The sequence below is a fragment of the Vulpes vulpes genome, chromosome 1, assembly GCF_048418805.1.
Source record: "Vulpes vulpes isolate BD-2025 chromosome 1, VulVul3, whole genome shotgun sequence".
NCBI classification, from domain to species: domain Eukaryota; kingdom Metazoa; phylum Chordata; class Mammalia; order Carnivora; family Canidae; genus Vulpes; species Vulpes vulpes.
Window position 1 is genome coordinate 38095763 of NC_132780.1, and position 14830 is coordinate 38110592.

General features: G+C 36.9%; 1 protein-coding gene across 2 annotated transcripts in view; it reads left to right on the plus strand.

Annotated features, from left to right (window-relative positions):
- The window catches only part of RORB (RAR related orphan receptor B), a 213368-nt gene that overhangs the window by 130647 nt on the left and 67891 nt on the right, over positions 1-14830 (plus strand). For both annotated transcript variants that reach the window (XM_026001547.2, XM_026001545.2), the window contains exons 2-3: positions 3677-3762; positions 8614-8755. In XM_026001547.2, the coding sequence (XP_025857332.1) occupies positions 3677-3762; positions 8614-8755 (228 nt within the window). The remainder of the gene's footprint in view (positions 1-3676; positions 3763-8613; positions 8756-14830) is intronic.

Consider the following 14830-nt stretch of genomic DNA (forward strand, 5'->3'; position numbering starts at 1 on the left):
AAGAAGAGACAAACTGTGACTAGTTTATAATTGTTGAATAGGACCTGCCTGCCAGATCATGGGGTATTAAATTAATTGTACTTCATGAAGTGATTTTATATAAGGTAAAACATCAAATTATGTTAAATCTTTCATGATATTCTTTGACATACAAAGATCACTTCCAAAATACTATATATGATTACTTTTATACACACACAAAAATGAATGGATAAATAAAATTTTCACTCTTGTCTCCACAGAGGATTATTGATAGAAAAAAATGTAAGTGAGCAGAAGATATAAGAAATGGAAAAACAGAGAAATGAGCACATCTCAAGCCATCTCTCAGGGCATTCTGGCTCCTTTATGCTCATCTTTCAGAGAACTCTGTTGTTGAATTAATCCATGAGTCACACGAGAGTAGGAAAGTTGAGCTCCTCCCTCAGTTTCCTTATGGTGCTTTCACTCTCACAGCTGGTGTGATCCAAGCCACCAAATCCTCCCTAGATGTTCAGCTTGAAACCATGATAAATAGCATGTCGCAGATCTACGTCCACTGCAAGATAACTGCCTGGGAGACAATGGCTGGACTAATGGCAAGACAACTAGAAGTGTTTATTATATTGGAGCAAAAATGCCATGTATTGTCCTAATCAGTGTCTGAAATACTCTGCCTTGAAGACGTGCTTTATAAAATACCTAGTATGAGCTATGATGTTGTAGCTTAGCAACTATTTATCTTAAACGAGAGCAAAGGAACAGAATTAGTCCTTTAAATTATTTAAGTTTATCTTCACCTCTAATGAACCTCAAATTACCTGTTCTGCCATAATAGGTAAGAACGGTCATAGGTTTTCCAAGTCAATAATCCCTTCCCACACATAGCAACACACATATACCCTTTTAAGTGACTTCTTTCTCTTTAAAAATACTGTTAAAATGTTTATAGTTCTTCAGGATTACATGTTGAGCTAGGATAATAAATATGTATAAATATGCAGATGCTCTATCGAATCATTCCTTATCCCATTTGTATTTTCCGAGTTGTATAAGATAACCTTTGTGGCTTTCAAAAACATCTTCTCACACCCTAGGGGGCAAATTACCTCTATTTTCATTTCCTTTAGAGTTAGATCATTTTATAATTAAGAAGTTATTGAAGCAGATTCTCCCCACGTGTAAGTTACTCCCTGGGGAGTAATTTATGCAAAGAGTGCCTCTGACTTAAAATCATATAAGCCTAACAACTAACTGTACAGTAGATACCTGGTATTTTTAGTCAATTTTGTAATCATTATAAAGAATCCACTGTTTGAAAGGTTATTACTAAAAAAAAAGAAAATATACAAATAATGTATAGTGTCATTCATTTGAGTTTTTAAATAAGATTTTTAATAAAGGAATAACAACATGATGTATCATAATTCTTGTCCAATAGCATTAGAAATACCAGCTAACAATAATTCTAATGCTGATAAAGACTGACATTTTGTAGCTCTTTACTGTTTGCCAGGCACTTCTTCATGAAATATCTCATTTAATCCTCACAAATCATTGTCGTTTGTCAGCTAAACTCTATAAACCAGATAACAATATAAGAATTTTATCTTAGCCATGGACCCAACCATTAACAGATTAGGAACAGGAATCCAGGAAAACAGAAGAAAATTACGTCAAATCTCACATTTTTTCCCCATATCACTAAACCTTGAAAACAAATACCAGTTCATGAATTCTGAAAGTTAAAGAAACAGAAGCAATATAAAAACTTACGCTAATAACTATTTTAGTTATTGTCTCATCTTCTCATGTTTTTATCATTAAATCTTTAGCTGGTGCTGTTGGGATAATATAGGAATTCAAAATTGCATTCATATCGTATCTCTGTGATAGGAAGAGAAAGGGTTACTAAACAAAGTATTGGGAAAACTGGCTAATTTCTGGTTGCCATCTCCCAAATCAACTCAAGGGTATCATTAATGTCTTGGATCCTCAGTTTTCTCATATGAAAAATAGGCCCATAACACTGAATTTTTTGCTTATAAAGATGACTTGAACTTACTGTAAAATATTTAATTTCAAAAAATTGAATATGTTCTCCTAAAGCTAAGGATTATCTTTTTCAAAAATGTAAAACAATAAGAAAAAAACAGGTTATGTCTTGCATTTATCTGTTTTGTATATTCCAGGGTGGGAAACTGTAGAAAAGCATCCAAATGGCAGATTGATGTACCAAGCATTTTGAGGCATATTTTGCATAATTATTTTAAATTTGGAACAGGAATAGCAGCTCTTCCTGGTGTGTACAATTTTAACAACACTTAGAATACTACCAGGGACATAGGAATTACTACATTCTAAATAAAGTTTATCTCACGAATTCATCCATAATCTCGATACTGATGACTTAAACTCATCTTTCCAAAAGGTTCAACATACAGGTGCCTCCCCGTGCACACATACGAGTTGCCTTACCAACAATCCCATTTGTGTCAAACCTGTTATTGAACCTTACCCTCCAGGGTGAAGCTGGAAGTCACCTTTTGATTCTCCATCAGTTTTTACCTCTGGATTTTTTTCTTTCATTTATTATTCCGATTGAACTGTCTTTCTATTTCCTTCTTCCTCTCTATTTATCCTGTTATTGATGTAATCCACAATTTCATCTCCTAGCACCAGATTTGGAATAGTCTTTTAGTTGGTCTTCTGCTTATTTCTGGTTAGCTTGCTGAACCCACCTTTCTCCTTTCTAAGGGACCCAAACCATGCTTCTATCATGTCTTCACCCTGTTCCCTTCCTTGAATCATTATGGCCAGAAAATTCCTCTATGTAACTCCCAGGAGCTCCATTATCATATCACTCCCTTTATCCAACCATATTGCCCACGTTTCCTATAGAGCTGAGCTGTCTGTCCAAATGATCACGAGTCACTGTCATTCCAGACCTCTTCCACTCCATTCTGCTGGGCCCTTTGCCTTTCACGTCAGCATAATCTCATTGTAAGCAGTCTTCAACATCAGCCCAAATGTCCTCATCTCCACGAAATTATTTGTTGGTATTGACATCATAGTAGCCACATGTTGTATCATTTTTCCCCTGATTTCTCCATGTATTAATTTTGTTTTATTAGTGAAATTATTTCTGTCAATATAGCCTATCTTGTGTCCACAACTTTTATTATTTTCATGGACATACAGAGTATACTCAATAAGTATTGTCACCACTGACATTTTCACAAGCAAACATCCAGCCACATAATGCATAAAGCCACCGCCACCCCTTCCAGTTTTGCTTTATTGACTTATTTAAAATGCTGTTGAAAAAAGGCGGTGTGATAGCTCTCAGTGACTTCATGTTTGAAATGCAAAATAAGAAAACCAAAGCCACAGGTTCAAGGGATTTTTGAGTCAATTTAATTACCAGATCAAGTTTAAAAAGGAGAAAGCAGTGAACTAAGAATTTAGAAAACTTCTGGTCCCTGGTTATATATTTTTTAGTTTTGGAATAACAAAGCAAGCGGTGGTAGATGGATGCCCTTTTACTTAGAAGCAGCTTAGAGAAGCCATTCAAACAGTGGCAGGTGACCCTACGCCTCAGGGTCTTCGGACACTGAGGTCATGCCGGGGGGAGAGGTGGGGAGGGAGATAGGAGAGCAAAAGGAAGAAGCTCAGAATGTCTCTTTTCCCCTTTCAGCACAAATTGAAGTGATACCATGCAAAATTTGTGGCGATAAGTCCTCCGGGATCCACTACGGAGTCATCACGTGTGAAGGCTGCAAGGTAGGGGACTTTAACACAGCACTGCCGACAGCATCGTGTTTGCCTCAGGCACTCGTGTACATCACCCAGCACGTGGTGACAGCTTTTTCAAGAAGGAGCCCACTGAAGGATGCTTGTGCCTGCTGCTGACATTCGGGAATTTCTACTTGGTGTGTGGGTGGGTTGGTGTTCTGTCCTTGGGCCTTTCAGCTTTTTGTGATTGCCCACCTGGTCAGCAGCTACTTACAATGGATTGTTACTTAAATCTTGAATTATTCACATTTACAGAGAGAGAAATACTGCTTCTTGCTGTTTTAACAGTACTATCTTCAGTCAACTCAGGGGCATTTATTACAAGGGGAAACAAAGTTTAAAGTTATAAGCAGATGGGCTACAATTATTTATCTGCTTGAGAAAGAAGTCACAGGCAACAGTTGCAATATGCATATGGTCATCCTTTATTCTTATATTCCAGAAAAATAAAAGTAGAAGCATGGAATGTCAAAAGTATACCAAATAATATCTAAATTAATCAAGAATCATCTGCCCCAACCTGCTCATTTTTCAATGAGATAAGGAAGTATAAACAAGATCATGTCATTTGGCCAACATCACTGATCTAGTTAGTGAAAAAGAATGGCTGAAAACACAGGATTTTTCATTCTTCACCCCGTGTGTCTCTCCAAGGACAGATCCAACCAACCCTTCCAAAGACAACCTAATTCCAATGAACAAGTCGCTCTTAAAATATAAAGTTGAAAATAGCAGTTAACATACAGTTAACCTGAAATAAGAGAAACTTGAAATTTCACAGTATGTTTTTAAAATCCTTCCTTAGAAGGGAAAAAAACAAGAGCGAGAAACTAAATACTATGAGGGAAATAAAAAACAATTCCACACCTAATTTCAAAGGGCAGTATGTCACCAGAACAAACAAAACGCAGCTATGCTCTGCGAGTGAAAAGTGTTATGTTGGCAAATTTGCATTTTTGATCAAAGATGGAAGCAGAACAAATCATTCATTTAAGATCAGTAGACTAAGGGCACCTGGCTCGCTCAGTTGGTAGAGCATGCAACTCTTGATCTTGAGGTTTTGAGTTTGAGCCCTATGTTGGGTGGACAAATTACTTAAAACTTTTTTAAAAATTGTTTTAAATCAGTAGACTTAAGGAGATGTAGCATGATCATAGATTCTAAGAAGCACCCTTAATCCTAATAGACTCAAATATACGTGAAATAAAACGTACCATAGCTGTCACGTGGTAATGCTGGCAAAATAGTCTCAAAAAAGTATGATTCCTGAAATTGAAACTTCAGCGAAAAAAAGAAAAAAAGAAATGAAAACAAAGTGGGAAAAGGATCTGGAAAGGGGAGAATAAAATGAATATAACTAACCCATCGACATCCTGACCTGCTTTAAAGGTGATTAGTGATAATCCATATTTGAATATCATGAGACATGCCTTGCGTTCTGTTCCTCTGCAGACCTACAATTGAGGACTGTATGTTATCCACCTTAATGCAATTTTTTCAACTCATCAGAAGAAACAATAAAGCAAAATTACAAGTCAGTAATTTTTTACTCTCCTTAGAATAAGTTATTACTATCTCTGGGAGGTAGACAAATAGTTTTCTTTGTAAACGCTAATAATTTTGGAATCCAGGGCCACCAAGAAAAACATTTCCACCACTGTGTTGGTTTATTTTGCAATTTTAAGGCCTCTGGTCTAGTTTGCAAAGTATCTACCAAATATATTTTTTTAGATCAGTGTCAAAGTGTAAATGTTTTGTGTCTCATTGTATAAGCTGTATTTGGAAAATGACTGATTTCAAAATAGGAGCCTGCGCTCATATTAAAAAGCAAAACATTTTATTTTACTTTTTAAAGATTTTATTTATTTATTCATGAGAGACACATAGAGAGAGGCAGAGACAAAGGCGGAGGGATGAAGCAGGCTCCCTGCGGGGAGCCTGATGTGGGACTCGATCCCAGGACCCTGGGATCAAGACCTGAGCTGAAGGCAGACACTCAATTGCTAAACCACCCAGGCATCCCAAAAGCAAAACATTTTATTTATTTTTATTTTTTTTTAAAGATTTTATTTATTTATTCATGAGAGAGACAAACTGAGAGAGAGATGCATAGACACAGGCAGAGGGAGAAGCAGACTCCATGCAGGGAGCCCGACGTGGGACTTGATCCCGGGTCTCCAGGATCACACTCCAGGCTGCAGGCAGCGCTAAACCGCTGCGCCACCGGGGCTGCCCAAGCAAAACATTTTAAACAGTAATTTCTACAAGGTTTAACCACAGAACAAATATATTCCACAAGGTCAATACCCAGAAACAAGTGTGGAGGTCCACGGCATCTTTTCTACTTAAAGGAAGAAGACACAATCCTAGAAATTACACTGCTATTCAGAGGCATACTCTGAAGTTGTAGCCGAAATGACATTGTACACGACACTACTGTTTTTTATTTCATGGGAAAACCCACATGTGTAAATATGCTGCATTTTTCTCCAAATAGAAAACTCAAGAAACTCTGTTCAGAATAAGATGTCAGTATCAGCATGTTGAGTATCAACCTCTGAATTTTCATAAAACCATTCTTGAGTCAACATAAACAACCCATTTCAAATAACATCAGTTCAGCTTGCGCACTTATTCAAATTCCTCCTCGTTCAATAAAATTTGAAACAGAATCTCTTTTTCATGCCAAAGACCTCATTTGCAATAATGAGCAACAGATAAGCAAGAAATGCCTCGTAATTAATGTCAATTTGGCCTTAAATTAGGCCTGTAGCTGTGACTTCAAAAGTCTTCTCTGTCAGCTCTTTTGCTAAGTGGCACTGGAGTATCCAAAGATTAAAAAAAAAAGAAAAGAAAAGAAAAGAAAAGAAACTCACCAATTCTTTCTTAAAATGTAAATTCCAAGCCATCTTTTATCAAGACTGATGGGCCAAAGTTATGGCTTCTGACAGCTTTGATGGTACAGATTTTCCTTGATGTACATGGGGTTATGTCCCCACAGACTCACTGTGAGTTGAAAATATCTTAAGTCAAAAATGCATTTAATATACTTAACCTACCAAACATCGTGGCTTAGCCCAGCCTGCCTTAAATGTGCTCAGAACACTTAAATTTGCTTGTAGTTGGGCAAAAATCATCTAACACAAAACCCATTTTATACTAAAGTGTTGAATATCTTACGTAATTTGTTGAATACTGCACTGAAAGTGAAAACCAGAATGGCTGTGAGTGTATGGATTGTTGACCCTCGTGCTCATGGGGCTGACGGGGAGCTGGGACCGCTGCCCTGCCCAGCATCACAAGAGAGCACCATACTGCCTCTCACTAGCCTGGGAAGAGATCCAAATTCAAAATTCAAAGTATGGTTTCTACTGAATGCATATTGCTTTCATACCATCTGTAAAGTCAAAAAATCATAAATCGAATCATTATATGTCGGGGACCATTTACATGAGGAGTACATCATTTCAATCCCTGGGGGCTTAGATGTGAACTCTCTTTTAAAGGGCCCCATGAATTCATACGAACTGGACAAATGGATATCTCATTCTGCCACCACTGGTCCATGATATAAGTAATACATGTGGACCTGTGGGCACCAGACTAGTCCTTGTTTTGAATGGCTTGGGGCTTACAACACAAAACCAATAGTCATTTATTCCTCTCTAAAAAGATACCAGGTCACTCATCCATTTCTAAGGTTCTTCACAAGAGTGGCCAACTTCTCTTCATGTGCCAGACCATATCATATGAGAGCCCAAAACTAAAGAAAAATCGATAATCTTGATCCTCTTTAAACTTTCAGGGTGTTTTACATCAATGTTGATTCTTAATATATTGTGTTAAAATAATACTTATCCCAATTAAGAGGGTTTTTGGGCTGTACTTAAATTTTGTGGCCAAGGTGGGTGCCTCACTAGCTGCTACCCTATCATCCCAGTCCTGCTCTATCCTCCTGTTATAATTGAGGAAACCCCTATTTTCCTATGTCGAGTTTTCTATAACTAAGGCAGTTTTATATAACTAATCATATGAAAAAAAATCCAAAGCATTTTTTAAATGATTAACTCAGCTATGGATTTATTTAGGAGGGTAGTATATGGTCCATGGCAGTTAAGTTTATACCAGGAAGACCCTAACCTACTTGCATGAAAACCCCCTACATCTCCATAGCCTGAGGTCAAGCAAAGAGCATCTGTTCAGCTTTTATTTATTGCTTATTTTTATTGAAGAGTTTATATGCCATGTTTCCTTTATTTAAAGATGAGGTTAATTATAAGGCATATCACTGGTTTAAAAAGCAACCAGTGCTTCCAGATGCATGCTGGCCAAATTTAAAATTTTTTAAATAGGTAAAAATGCATTTTAGAAACCAGGAAGATAGGGGTACAGACTGTGCCCACTCTCCTCGGTATGGCTATGATGACCAGTACCCCGAGTTTCTCACCCCTAAAACTCTTGATGTAAGATTGTGTTATTGTCCCCATCGAGTTATATTGGGCTTAGCAGTGACACTGTCCTTTGCCACTCTTCTCTCACTGCTCTGTGAGGGCAGGAACTCTGTTATGTGTTTCTTTGCATAGAATAACACAGCTCACAAATGTCTTTGATAAACATTGATTAAATGAATGAATGAAAGATATCTTCACCTCTCTGTAGATAGTACATATTTTCCCCAGTAGAAACATCTGTAAGCTATCCAAGGAGAAGTACAAAAAAAAATCTTTTTAATTAAACTCAATTACATTCACTGTGGAAAATGTAGCAAAGGTATATGTTAATTGTCTCCATTTTCCTTCCTGGAAATCTATCTCCCTCACATTCTCTTTTTGCTTCTAGGGATTCTTTAGGAGGAGCCAGCAAAACAATGCCTCTTACTCCTGCCCAAGGCAGAGAAACTGTTTAATTGATAGAACCAACAGAAACCGTTGCCAACACTGCCGACTGCAGAAGTGTCTTGCCCTAGGAATGTCAAGAGATGGTAAGGAACTGCCTTCCTATTTCTTACTCAAAGGCTTTCACATTGGATGTTTTGCTGGAGTCTATTTAGCTACTGGAAGGATTCTAGACAAAGGGAACTGGGGATAAAAAGAAAAGAAAACCATGTGCTGGTAGTACATGAAGAGGAAAAGCAAAATCATATTAAAACACACACACACACACACACATACATTGTATTGTCTATGAAATAGGAAGCAAGGAAAGACTTTACTGTAGCTCATGGAGCAATCTGTGCTGACAAGGTTAAGTGAAAGTCACACAGGCCTAGGCTGAAAGGCAACCACTTATCTAGTTTTGCCTGTGCATGAACTGTGTCCTTGGGTGTGAGATTTTTAGAGCCGAAACCAGGGATAGTTTCAGGCAAACCAGGACCATTTGGTCATGTGTCCGTCTGACTGGTACACAAGTTGCTTGGTATGTGGAGATGTTAAGGAATAGAATGCACTTCTGTAGGAAGCCCAGAAGTTCTACTAGCAGACATGGACTTTTCTGAAGCATTACGAAAATTACAAAGGCAATCAGAAGTCCAAGTCTTAAAAGGGCGGTGTGGGTGGTGTCCTTCTCGTAATACGGCACCAAGGGGTGAGGTGCATTCCCAACTGAATTTCTTAGATTAATGAAAGAGGACAAATAAACTCACACAAAGAATTTCATCTAGTATTGCTTCTATTTTTAAGCACTTATCTAAACTAATTATTTCCCCACTGACATTGACTACAGCACTCCTGTGTCAGGTTGTGAGCAACCCTGAGTCCTGGAGGCATTTCTGTCTTGTTCTCACTGTATCCTCAGGGTCTGGTTAAAAGCAGGCACCTAAATGTTTGTTGAATGGACCATGGAATTCTCTTTTACCTAGATTCTGAGACACAGACAGTTCCCCTGGTACTTATTCTTTTTATGTGGATCATTGTGGATTCTCTACCTCTGGTCACACTCCTTCTAATGAAGTTCAAGGTAGTATGGATGAAAGGAAGAAAGGAAGGAAGAAAGAAAGGGAAGGAAGGAAGGCAGGCAGCCAGGCTTCTAGATTTTAAAGAAATATGGATAATTGGCATGATGTAAAGGGATTTTTTGAGTTATTAAATTACTATGAGCCTTTTACTCATTTGGATGAAATCAGTTCTGCAAAAGTCTTAATATCTAAACATATAAACTACTTACTCCTTAGCTTGCATTCTCCAAATACTTATATTATAAACTTGTGTTTACCTTTTTTCTACTTCCCAACCTATCTAAACTTGCCTTGCATAAAAGTATCACTAGGAGACACATTTGACCAAAAAAAAAAAAAAATAGAAAGAATCTGATCTTGTCCCTTTCAGTTTATAGGTAGCTTTTAAATTTGCAGAGATATGTTTCCAAAACTTTTCTATTAACTGACTTTTTGTTTGTTTCTCTAAACTTTCTGTGTAAAATTATTCCTAGGGTAAATTTATGGCACTGTGTACTTCCACATAACTAAAGTGAAGAAGGTGGAGGGTGGGGATTTAGTGGTTAAGGATTTATTTAGTGAAATTGTATGGGAACTTAAGTTGATGATTTTCCAATATTAATTGACATTATTTCCAATATTCATTGGAAATATTAATTGACAGTATATAAATGGCAGTATATATTAATAATTGCACAAAAAGGATAAGCCATTGGTTATTTGTCTTTGTTACTTCTTCCTTTATACAATAAAAGAAAGTGTCTCTTTTGAAGGGTAGATCTTGGGAGTCTGTGCTGGTAAAAAGAATCATGGGCAAGAGACAGGCATATATATAGTCCAATGTCCTCAAAATCTAGAAAATTGCTTGAATCCCATGGCATAAAAGAAATGTGTTGGGGAGTGGGAGGATTATTTAATAGAGCCACAATCTACTCTCAAGGAGGAAGAAATTTACCACAGCACTTAAATTTGCAAGTAAAAGCAATGCAGTGTCTAAGGATACTAGGGATTAAGGGTAATGATCCATCTTAATTTTAGGTCCAGAGACAATCCTGAGGCTGCCAGAGTCATCTTCGAAAATAACCTCCTAAATATGTCGTATGTCAAACTAATGAGGAGAAATGCTCAGGGGTGGGGGTGGTGCTTGGGAATTAGGATAAGAGGCTCCAACAGAAGAAAAAAATGATTCTTCCTAAGAGAAAATAATTCTTTTTTACTCTGTTATATAGAGGAAGTTTCATCTGAACCTTGATTATATAGGGCACTTTATAGCAAATAAATTATATTAATACCAGGGTAGCTGAATAGGTTTAATCTCTTGTTGATACGTAGTGGCTCATTTGTGGTGTCAATGATTTTAAAAGCCCTGGAGTTATGGTTGATTACCTATGTCTAGTAAGGACTCAAGAATGAGAGGTGGTACTTCCTCTGCCACTAATTGATTTATACTTACCTTCTACTGATTAAGCAAGCATTTTCAAAGTGCTTTAGTGGAGTACCAGTAGCCAAAGTAAGATGCCCTCACACTAACTTCTTTCCACATTCACCTTACCCATGTTCCTTCAGACATAAAGTGGCATCTTCATTTTGATATCAGCATTTGCCTTCTGTCGGTTATGCATGGCACCAAGGATGTTTATTTCACTTGTAGATAGCTTGATATCACTGAACTTTCGTTATATCCTGAATTTCCACTTCTATAGTGGTTTATTAGCCACAGCATGTATATAAGTAGGCAAAAAATTCCACAGTAACAAATTTTTTTCTAATTTCATTTAGATGGAGCATGAAAAATCAAATCCACTTGAGATGCATACACATGTGTTTATGTGTGTACAAAGGTGAAGGCATGCATGTATATATGTGTGAGAGTGTATAGCCTGTATATGCCCACCAAATCTTCACCATTTTATTTATTTTTCTTTTTAATGGACCCTTCACAAATGTTAGTTGGAGGAATCAGGATAAACTATTCCAGCTGGATTACTACAAACAAACCAACCAACCATAAAAAAAAAAAAAAAAAAAAAAAAAAAAAAAAAAATTTGGTGTCAGTAGAAAGCTATTGGGCTCAAGGAGAAAGCATGATATTCACCTTGCAATAATTGAGTGTGTGTCATCCTAAATGACATGCATCTATGAAAAAGCAGTAGCTGCCCTACAAGGGCAGGTTTCACAGATTAGCCTTCTACTTCTCTAGAACAGCATTGTCCAATATCCAGAATGGTATTCACATGTCACTATTTAAATTTAAATTTGTTAAAATTAAATTAGTTAAAATTAGTTAAAGTTAAATTTTAAACTAGTTAAAATTAGTTAAAATTAAAATTCACTTCTTCACTCCCAGTAGCTGTTTTTCAAGTGCTCAATAGCCACATGTGGCTTGTGGTTATCATATTGGAAGGCACAAAGAACATTCGATCATCACAGGAAGTTCTGCTGGGAAAGGAGAGGGAGGAGAAAGAATATTTTTAAATTATGAATAGGGTTGGGTAGATGGAATCTGATCTTTTCTACTAAGCTTAGAGCACTATAAAAAAGGCACATCCTTGAAATTGAAAAAAGTTAAATTAAGACCGGTTTCCTTGGTAAGCAGCAAGATGTAAGCATAGAAAACTTTACAACCAAAAGATTGTAACAAAATAATTTTCAAAACGACTATGGAAAGTCACAGATGATAGTTTTATAAGTTGGTTCTCTTGAAGCCAAAAGCGTTTATCTAGTTGTCATGTGTTAGTAAGTAGAAATCTTCAAAGAACCAATGACTTTGTTTTATAGTTACTCCAAAACCTTCCATTCTGTTTAGAATCCCACAATCCAAATAAATATGAAAAGATTCCTGATGATTTTGCATAAAATTGTTCTTTGCTAGTATGGGATCAAAGTGAGTGATAAGAGCAGATCATGAACAAATACCATCATCACTGAATATTTATAAAGCACTTGCGATGTATAGAGAATCATATGAGTTTGAGAGCTAACAATTTAATAAGTGGCTGCCTCTATACTCAAGTGAAAATCATTAACAGAATATCTAGTCTGAGAGGGGCAAACACTTAAAATATGTGCCATTCTGATTAATGAGTAGTGGTAAGAAGAACCCTAATACTTGAAAATATAATAATAATACAGCCTTTGTTAAAAACAGGCCTATGAATACAACAAATGTTTTTACCTATAGTGACAAGGAATTATATATATATTTCAGGAAAGTTCTCAGATTTATTATTCCATGTACTGGAATGATTTTCCCCAAGTATGTCACTACTTTTGTTACCAGAAGGGACATACAACTGAAACACTGGCTCATCAGAAGCAAATGGCAAATATATTCTACAATACTATTATAGTAATAGTCAGCAAAGCTCTTGGTTTAGGAGGAAGCTGGATAATTCCAAAATACAGGAGAGCTTTAGGTTGTCTCTGAAAATATTTCAGTTTGTTCAGTGACCTGTAGGTTAGGACCTTGGAAAAAGCATAATGACTCAAGATTGGATTTTCAGATGTTTACCAGGCCAGAGGTCTTGACAGCATACGTATTTGACATCGTTTGCTTTGGTTACGAGACTTGTGGTTAACAGCAGATTTCCAGACCTAAAATTATTACATGGAGGGTCTTAACTGGATTCCTTCATTCATCTGCCACCAGCTTTAGGCCAGTCTGTGCCTCTGCTGAAGGTAGATGGCCTTTTCTGGAAAGACCAAGGTGACTCAGCTCTGCTTCACATACCTTATCCTCCAGAAAGCTAGTTTAGGCACGTCCTTTTCGTGGTGAGATATTCAATCACACAAGCACTTTTGAAAAACTTCTGTTTGTGTCACTCATAGCAATGTCCCATTGGCCCAAAGTGGATCACATGACCCTGAGGCAAGGGCGGTGGGGGGGGATGGTGGGTGGAGGGTGGGGGTGGGGGGGTGAGAATAGGGTGCCTGACGAGAATGAAAGGGTGTTACTATTTACACAGGGAATAGGTAAGAGGAATCAGGTCATCAATGCAATCAATCCACCGCCTTGTATATTTTCACCAAGTATAGAGTGTATGGAAGTCTAAAGCAAGCGTTACATGGAAAGGGTTTTAAAAAGAAACATCACATTTATGTGTCTGTGATAGAGGACTTTCTCCTCAATATTTTTTTCTCTATAGATTTTAAACAAACACAAAACTATTCTAGTAAAGTAACTCAGAAGGTAGATCTGCTCCGGCCAAAATAAAATTTCAGTCTACAACAATAGAAATTCTGTATCCACCTGCATAGCTCTGTAATAAATTGCTGTTCTGAATGTACATGGATGCAAAGAACAGGTTAGCAAATAAAGAAGCGTGTCAATTAATTTCTTGGGGGGGGTCGTTCTTCCTGAATCGAAAGTTACAGTTTATTTTTTCTTACACAAAAGTTTTTTTCCCCAAAAGGTTATAGATATATACATATCCACATATATAAAGCACATAAACTTATTTACTTATGAAATTATGTTATTTTATATATATAATTATAATACATATATAATTTTATATATGTATATATATAATTTGTAAAGATACAAAGGTAGAAAGAATACTTTCCCTAAAATTGTCTTTAAAATTTGGTCCAAAGACAAACTGGAAATATCAGTGCAATTAGTAAGCAAATAGGTGTGTGTATGAGAAACAGAATGTAATAAAGACCATGGTCTCTATCAACAAAGTGAAACACAATGATCTAAATGACTTGGGACTCTATAAAAATGACAGTTGAGGTGGAAAGGGGAGTTTGCTGTGAATTAAACATATGAATTATCTTCGTTCAGAAAACTTACTGGATAATTGCTCCTTTGTTTTTCTGTTTAGGCAGCACCAGAACATAGTCTTTTTAGGAGGATTAAGAAGAAACAGGAAGTTTGGGCTGCTCTAAATTGAGCCCTCATATCCACAACCCATCAGGCAAGAAAGAGGAAAGCAATGTGCCCCAACTCGCAGGAGCATATGGAGCACTTTCATTTACTTCCTGCTACCCAGAGCTTAGTCACACAGCTGCACCTGCCAGTGAGGGAGGCTGGGAAATGTGGTCTCCATTCTGAACAGCCCATGCTTAGATAAAATTTGGTAGCCTTGTAACCCACAGAAGGAGAAAATGAACATTAAT